Here is an 8,365-nt window from a genome sequence, read left to right on the forward strand (position 1 = left end):
TTTTACAGAGCAGAAAGCAGCTGAAGAGAACAATAAGTTAACTTATATAAATCACACTTATGTTTTTCAGGCAGGTACAATGGGAATGCAAGGTGATCAAATAATTATCAGCTTATTCAACAAAAAAAGGTACATTTCATAATTGGGATTTCAACAGCAACAGCAACTAAATATAAAAATGACTTGCTTTGTACTTTAAGAATGAGGCAAAGCATTAAACAGCATTTCTGTTTTTTATTTTTTCATTTAACATTATAACAAAGTAACAGTACTTATTTGGCAACATTACACTCAGATAAGTAGAAGTGCATTTGGTTCATTACAGTCACTAATATCTGTGTAATGAATGTTTTCAATCTTGAAATTATAGATTTTACTCTTTAAAGTCTTAATCTGAGATGTGAAGTGTTACACTTAAAACAGGCAGTCGAGCAACACATGCCTTTGTTTACACTTTGACTTCTTTTAGGATACTTTTTCTTTGCTGCTTAAAATCTTTATTAATATTTGCAAAATATGCAACTGTTTTTAGGGGTCACTTGAGTAAAGGACGTTTCAGAAAAGGTTTATTTTTTATTACACATTCTAAACATTTCTAACAGATTCAATTTTAAATACTTTGTGGTAATGATGAACCCATCTCAGTGTTTAAAATGTCATTAGCTTTCAAAATTTAATAAAGAGGCAGTGTGTTACACAAAAGGTTGCCAACAAAGTTTTTTTTAGAGTTAAAGGATTGTGCAGCAGAAAGAAATACTAGTAGTTTGTTCAAAAACCGTTTTTTACGGTTTAACACTGCAAAGAGAAACCATTTTGGGGCTGGTTTGTCCCAAAAGACGCTTTTCACTGCAGACGTAACTACACTGACAAAGGAAGCTTTCAGGCAGATCTACTGGCTTTCAGTTCTTCGTTCTTGGAACTCATACAAACGTACATGTTGTATCTTCAACCCTTCAATCTTTACTTTTTTAGGTTTTTCTCAAAACACAGGTGCTTTAGTTGTTCAGGTCTAACAAAAGAAATATTCAAGTGGATACCTTCAAACTTAAAACTAGCTTTACCTTCCAAAATATTCTTTCAGAGATTAAAAAGAACATCTAAAAATGCATACTGAAACGCAGTTGTAAATCAGAAAGTCTTATAATTAAATTTGTTACACTGCAACATAAATCTTCCTCTTGTATGTTGATGAACCGATTTCAACTCAAGATTAACTTTGATTGTTGTGCAGCTATTAGAAAGGAACACCTGCAGTTCCATGACAACAGAGCAAAGTCAACGTGCTGATGAGGACAGTGTGATATGGTCAAAATCGTCCAGATGACATGTCAAGCTCAATTATCTTGTATGCTGTAATCACTGTATTAAGATGGAATCATTACCAAACTACTAGTGGCCGAAAATAGCAAGTACTTTCATAAAAAAAAAAAAAAGTTCATAAATATACCCAATGTTGTGTATTTTAATTAGGAGGCTCGGAGTCGTATAAAAATGTATTTATTTTCATTGAGTAACACTGAATACAACAGGAGTGATCGTTCAATAGCCAAACAAAACTTGTGACTCCTACATCATAAAGATCCCACATACAAGACGTCTTGAAAACAAGATTTCAAAGGAAACATGTTGGCAATTTGCTGGTGCTTTAATTTAATTTCTCCCCACATAACAAATTAGAGGTGATACACACCTGTATAGAAAAGTGACAAGATTTTACATCAACTTACAAAGGGCTGGATGCCAAAGTGCAAGATGCCTGACCCCCCCCCCCTCGTCAAATACAAATCTCCAAAATTAAAATGAGCCATTATGGCTTTGTATTCAGTTGACCCAAATCTAGCTTACATTACATAGATTTAAAATATTGTTTCAGAAACATTTTTCTCCCAAAAGATACTTTCCTTTTTTTTTTAACTGCACCTTATTACAGACAACTGCACGTAATGGAGTAAAGCATCACAGGAATAATGCAGGCATTAACAGAACAGCAGTTTATCAACAACTTCAAACAAAACACACTAACATTTTGTTGGTTTATAAAAGCAACCGAATCAAAGAATACATACTAAAATCTGAAGTGAAAATAAAATGCCTTAAAAACCTTGAAGAAAAAAAAAAAAAAAACTACCAGTATGTACATATATTTACAAGTAAATAGAGTGAATATTATACAAGTTTGACTGGCCGTTCAAGGACAGGCTGAAGCCACCAGGGTCCATATGATCCAACACTGCATGACATTCAGTTTTGTCAATCCAAAATAGTTCTTAAAAGACAAAATGCCTTCCAGGAAGCCGCCTTCAAAGTCGCACTAAAAACAAGCGAGCAAAAAGTGAAGTCTGTCGCAGTGTGCGGGTCTGTTTGTTCTGAATCGGGTTTGAGTAGGTATGTATGAAAACATCCAAACTTTCAATTGTTCTTGCATGATTACATTTTTTTTTTCTTTTTTAATAATGGCAAATTTTGCAAAAGAGAAATCTGTTGAATATATTCTTCTGGAAGTTTTTTTCCCAATGTTGTCACTATCTTGAACTAAGAGACGAACCAAAGGTCATCAGTCTGGAGGAAGCAGGTTGTGCAAACGAAACTGTTCTCGAATGTGCGGTCTGACATCTTCATTCTGTGAAAAAGAAAGAGAAGAGATCAAAACTGGAAGAAAACAGACTTTTCAGTTCAGTGTTGATGACTAACACCAAGTTCTAACAGACAGCTTTGTTCAACTGAAAATTTACTAAATAGGTCAAATGCAGCAGATTCCAAACGGCATTGTGTCACCACAACATGGTGCCAACGGTGTACATGTTTTGTTGTGGTGTTGACACGTTACTATCAGTTTCTATCTGGCCCATCACAAACTACTAATTGTTCTACTCCAAGTCCACATTTTGTTGCATTAGAGTTTCTGTCAGTCTAACTAGAAGACGTCTTCATACTTACCAACTCCACAAGCTTCTCGAGGAAAGGAACAAGCTTTAGAAGCTCATTGTCATTTCTATCCACAAACCAACTCTCAATAGGGATTCCATTGGAAAGCTGCAAAAGACATCTATGCTTTAGTATCACAGTGACACAGAAACATTGGTAGACTAGACGTAGCGTTTTAATTAAAGTTGTACCTGATAGGCAAAGGCTTGGGGAGAGTTGTCGATTATTATAGTCTTGGAAAGATCCCGTCCGAGAATGTTTAGGTCTTTAATATAATTTCCTTGAACACACACACAGTGCTCACGAAATAGCCTATGTCTAAAAGAAACACAAAAAATAGAGAGAGAAAGAATATTCCTTAGTTAAAACATGCAGATCAAACTAAGAAACAAACTGATAATCGCCTGAGTGGAGTATTTAAAAAGGTCATACTGATCATGTGTGGTGATTACCCTCATTTATTTGACAGCACCGTTTCATTTCGCAGAAGACTTGTTGACCTATTGATACTAACTTTAGAGCAGCCACTTATGTGAACAGTGAGTGTCTGCTTTTTATTAGCAAAACAAGTTATTTCCTCTCATTTGTTCATTTGACGAAAAGGAGAGGAAGTTACTGCTGCATCCTCCCAGACTTGTGAACATATTGTATTTATGGCTGAGTATAACTGACAAGTCAGAAGTGTGGAGGACCAAATCACTAAGCATGGGTGTGTTCAGATGATTAACAAACATCAATACACATATCAATGCTTGTTCAACTGTTGCTAGCTTGCTTACAACAAGCAAACATGATTAACTTGAAAAATAGCTACAGAACTATGCAAACCATTCCATTACAAAACACACCAACGAGGAAGTAAATTTGATGTCAAGCAGCAAATGTATTTATTTATTGTCATTTATTTGTGAGAATGTTTAAAAGGTCGAAGAGAAAGCAGCGAAGAGCTTGAGCCTTTTTGGTCAGGCTGACAAACATATGTCTATCTCTAGCTTTGTTGTGGTTGCACAACCTGTAAAATCTATATAATTTATTATAAAAGCGGTTTCAGAGTCTTGTGTTGTCACTGACCTGACCAACTGTTTTTTTGGATCCAGGATGTTGAGCAACTTGTCGGCGTACACTTTCTTTGAAGCCGTGAAAAGAATAATCTGAAATTGTAATGGACAGCAGACATAAATGAGTAATATGTCAATTTAGAGCAGGTCAGATTACACAGATACTGTCTAGAGTCTCATGAAAATTAGAGTTGCATCTCACCTCATACATTTGAGACATGCGCTCAAGAAACTCACGGAAAAAGGGCCTCAGCCGAACGTACACCTTTAGATTAAAAACAGAACAGAAGAAATGTAATCACAGCAGCAAGCAAATGAAGACCTTTCAATTAGAGAATGACATTTAACAGTTAATACCTGGTATATCACATCTTGAAAAAGCACAGGGAATGTCAGGGCTGCGTCTTCTAGCTCATTCAAACTACAGTGGACCAGAGTTTCGTCCTGACAACAGAAAAACAAAAGAAAATCAGAAAAAAAAAATTCATTACAGTCAATTTACTTTAATATGAGATACAGCACAAGAAACGGACCAGATCCAAGACGAGAGAAAACTCTGGTGTGCTGCGTGTTTTCAAAGGTAACGCTGGCTTGCGTGTTAACTGCTCTTCTGTCAGCGGAGGCACGTGCTTGATGAAGAAGTACCTTAAAGCAGAGAAACAGTTAAAAAAAGAAAGAGACTCATTTAACAAAACAGGAGTGTCCCAACAAAGAGCAACACTTTAAAAACAAGGAACATTTTAAATATGGTGTTGGTCAACCCCGCTGAAATGTTAAGTAGTAAGGGCACCGAGTTTGTCTTGTCACCAAATAATGAACAGAAAATGTCAACTCATACTTCAATACTCAAGAGTTTAAAGTGAATGGACTGAACTAAAAAAATAAAAGCGTAGTCTAATTAAACCTAGTAGTGGCATAAACATGGTGCCAAGTCATCACAGAGTCCTGTTTCTGCTGTCATCTACTGGTGATTTCACATTGTTGCAAGCTCCGGCCCCCCCACCAACATGCAATGTCACCTTGGAAGTGAGACTATACATCGATCACAGTCTGTGTTGTTAAGGTATAGAGTTAAAATTTTAACCCAAAAATGAATCTCAATTTATAGCACCTTGTTTTTTTTAGAATAATTTTAAATAAATAAATAAATAAATAGATAGATAGTAGATAGATAGGTATAGTTGTTTTAAGTTGCTGAAAAACTTAGAAAACTTACGGATCAAAAACTTCCCATTCCTCTTCATATGAAGTTTCTGGAGGAGCTGAAGGTAATGCATGTGGGTAACCACCGTCTGGCATACAACCAGGAGCTGATGAAGACGGAGGGATGGAAAAGGAGTTCAAATATTATTTTCTTGCATAACGAAGAGCAGACATCATCGTCCAGGGTAACCTCTGTTCCACTAGGTCCTGTAAATCAAACTCACATTCAACCTCTCTGTTATCGGCCTGTCAAGACGCCGCACCTTGAGTTCTACTGTCCATATTCTAATATAAATCAGCATCCACTACAGGATCTGCTACTAGAAGTTGAAACCAAAGTTGAACAACCATTAATTAAGCATACGTTTACCCACCATGGATCAGGGCAGAGAACTGACATGTTGAATATTAGATCATTCTTTTAAAAATAGCCAGCCTTATCTAAACATATGGAGTAAAACACACAACATACTGTTGAGAAAGGCTCTATTCCTAGGCTGGATGTTTTTCAAGTTATTACAAATGTCAATGGGATTTGGAATGAGGTTTTCTTACTTCTGAAACAGAACCTGGACATTCCAGTTTGACTTTGTCCCTCTATTGTTAAATCATAAAGCAGAGGTTACAACCATGTTAACAGTTTGATTGTTAAAGACACAGACATTGACTGACTTAGCATATGTTTCCAAAGAACAGTGTCAGGTTCAAATCTGTGTCCAAAAGACAATTCATTTGATTTAAACATCCTATTAGTGTAAACCCCATCCAGTCATCAAAGCAAGTTCAAAACAATAATAAGAACTGTCTGCATTTAGTATTTTCTGAAAGCATGACACTAATGTGAGAATGGACGTACCCGTTAATGGTGGCATGTCAGTTTCAGTGACTATTTCTCCTTCTTCTATGGTTGTATCAGAGGTGATCTGAAGCCTGTGCGGTAATATCGGGACTGGGTGACACGGAGTGATGCCCTCTGTAGATGTGAGAGTGCTGCTTGGCATTTCTTCTGCCGGCTCGATGTCCAACTGCTTCATGATTTCCTCTGCTTCAATCGCTTGGCCAGGAGAGTCTGAACCGGGAGTGGCTGAATACATTACAGTACAGTTTTGTCAAATATAACAAAAAGGAACTTTGTTTTTTTAATCAATCCAAAAGAAATTCCAGAAAGGAATATCAAAGGACTTGTTTGTATTACCAGTTTTAGTTGCTGGTGAGAAAAAGTTGAAGACTGGAGAGAAGATGGTTCCCAGCAGGGTGGTGCGTGGTGGGCTGCTTGCTGCCTCAACAGGGACCTCTAGTTTACCGTTCGGTTTCATGGGTTTACTGTTGCATGTCATTGTGTCTATAAAAAACAACAACTCTTGAATAACAACTCCAAAACAAAATATCTGCTTATATTTCTGTATGTGGTTTCCTTTTTTTGTAAACTTGGAAAAAGGCATTAGATGTCATCTGTTACACTGTAGTCAAAATGAGACATTTCTTTTATAACACTTCTTACTGGGTCTTTAATACCTTTATTTGGACTTTTCCGGCAAACTCTTGAGACTGTTTTGTTGGAAAGGCCTCTAGTCTGTGGCGTTGATGTAATTAGATCGGTCTCAGAATTACAATCAATACGACTCCTCTTTGCAGGAATATCCTGCTCCACCTGACAAAAACAAAAACAGGAATACAGAACCAATCAAGGTTACAGATCATTCACGTTTCTTCTTTTGGAGGATTTTTTGTCTTTAAATCTGAAAATCTCTAATTTATTATAATGAGAAATACATTAGTAGCAGCAGGAAATGTTCCTAACAGCAATTAAATCACTGTACTATTGTGTCTCAATACATGCCAAAAAAGTAAATAAATATATGCAATTTAATTTAATTGTCTTGTAATTAGTAGTAGTGTGTGCTCCCACAGTGCATCATTATCTTACAGCAGCAAAAACTAAATCATGAAAGAGCAGCTGTGAATTCTGATGCAAGCCCACCTTGACAGCATTTCCTCGGATGAATTTCTTTATAGTGGAGAACAGGCCTGTTTCATTCTTCTGCATTTTGCCACGACCTCTCACCGGGGATGGCTCCACTTCACGGTGTTTCCGTTTAGCCTGGGTCAGGTGGGTTCGACGGCCTAAGTTCGGCTGCTGAGGAGCTTTACGCACTCTCAGCCTCATCATGCTCCAACGTCACATAGAAAATTCTGACAAGGGGGAAAGAAGACACCTTGCTTTGAAAATAAAAAAGGTTGTCTCACTCTTGAGAAAACAAATTAATAAGAAGAAGCACTAAACTCCAGAGCAAAGGGTAGCCGGTGTCATATTTGTCCAGTGTAGTAATATTTCTTGGTGTTCATTAAACAGAAGAACATTTGCCATTATTATTTATTAAAATATTTGTGTAAACTAAAAGAATTAAGAGTGACGCAAAAAGTGGCGGATGGTCAGCCACTGTGGTACATAGGCATTTGCCAATGCCCTGGCGACACATGCCGCTCAGTACAGCGACGTTTGCTGGTGGCTGATGGTAGGGATGTAACGAGACCCGGTACTTGTCTTTCTACAGTACCGTATGTACCGGGGGATGCAATTCTTTGGGACCCAACAAGGGCAGTATATGCCCACAAGTGTTCTAGTTTACCACTAACGTGCTTAATCTCGGAAATGAAACGTTGATATAGAATAGGTTACGGTAAGTCTATATGGATGCTTCATTTACAGTATTAAGCACGTTTTCTCCCATTTCAGAATGCTGTGTGGACTAGCCAGCCCCTTCTCCGCAGCGCTGTGGAGAAATGTCTGGTAATGTGAGACTAACTTTAACCAGACTGGTTCTGTGTGACAGACTAAACAAAACATGCTTGCTGTCTGGGAGTTCTAGCTAGATTAACTCATGGAAGATGGTACAGCATGCTTTCTGTGTGGTGATGCTATGCTTCAAAACAGCGAGCTGTGAGTCCATAATACTGGCGTTTTCTCCTGATGTCAATTACAGCCTCCTTGCCCTCTCCACTCCACACCAAAACAGTGACAGAAAGTTGAAAAAAAAAAAGTGGCAAGGGGAGATTTTAATTTACTGAGAGTTGCCAACGTTACCACATCCACCTACCATTAAAAGGTGTGCCGGTAGCTACTGCAGTGCTGCCAACTCTTACGCATTGGCCGTGAGACACACGCATTTGATTGGTTT

General features: G+C 37.5%; 1 protein-coding gene across 4 annotated transcripts in view; it reads right to left on the reverse strand.

Moving 5' to 3' along the window:
* Positions 1-1,886: 1,886 nt before the first annotated feature.
* ctdspl2a (CTD (carboxy-terminal domain, RNA polymerase II, polypeptide A) small phosphatase like 2a) overlaps positions 1,887-8,365 on the reverse strand; it is an 8,449-nt gene continuing 1,970 nt past the window's right edge. Inside the window, exons 2-14 of one of the 4 annotated variants that reach the window (XM_032523138.1) lie at positions 7,168-7,379; positions 6,702-6,837; positions 6,382-6,528; positions 6,043-6,255; positions 5,742-5,783; positions 5,200-5,293; positions 4,517-4,628; positions 4,341-4,427; positions 4,186-4,248; positions 3,997-4,076; positions 3,117-3,243; positions 2,938-3,033; positions 1,887-2,620 (exon numbers count right to left, since the gene is read on the reverse strand). In XM_032523138.1, the coding sequence (XP_032379029.1) occupies positions 2,555-2,620; positions 2,938-3,033; positions 3,117-3,243; positions 3,997-4,076; positions 4,186-4,248; positions 4,341-4,427; positions 4,517-4,628; positions 5,200-5,293; positions 5,742-5,783; positions 6,043-6,255; positions 6,382-6,528; positions 6,702-6,837; positions 7,168-7,356 (1,452 nt within the window). In that variant the 5' untranslated portion in view covers positions 7,357-7,379 and the 3' untranslated portion in view covers positions 1,887-2,554. Of the gene's footprint in view, positions 2,621-2,937; positions 3,034-3,116; positions 3,244-3,996; positions 4,077-4,185; positions 4,249-4,340; positions 4,428-4,516; positions 4,629-5,199; positions 5,294-5,741; positions 5,784-6,042; positions 6,271-6,381; positions 6,529-6,701; positions 6,838-7,167; positions 7,380-8,365 lie in introns of all 4 variants that reach the window. The other 3 variants (XM_032523137.1, XM_032523140.1, XM_032523139.1) reach the window with 3 other exon arrangements.

Source organism: Etheostoma spectabile, chromosome 8, assembly GCF_008692095.1.
Source record: "Etheostoma spectabile isolate EspeVRDwgs_2016 chromosome 8, UIUC_Espe_1.0, whole genome shotgun sequence".
Lineage (NCBI taxonomy): Eukaryota > Metazoa > Chordata > Actinopteri > Perciformes > Percidae > Etheostoma > Etheostoma spectabile.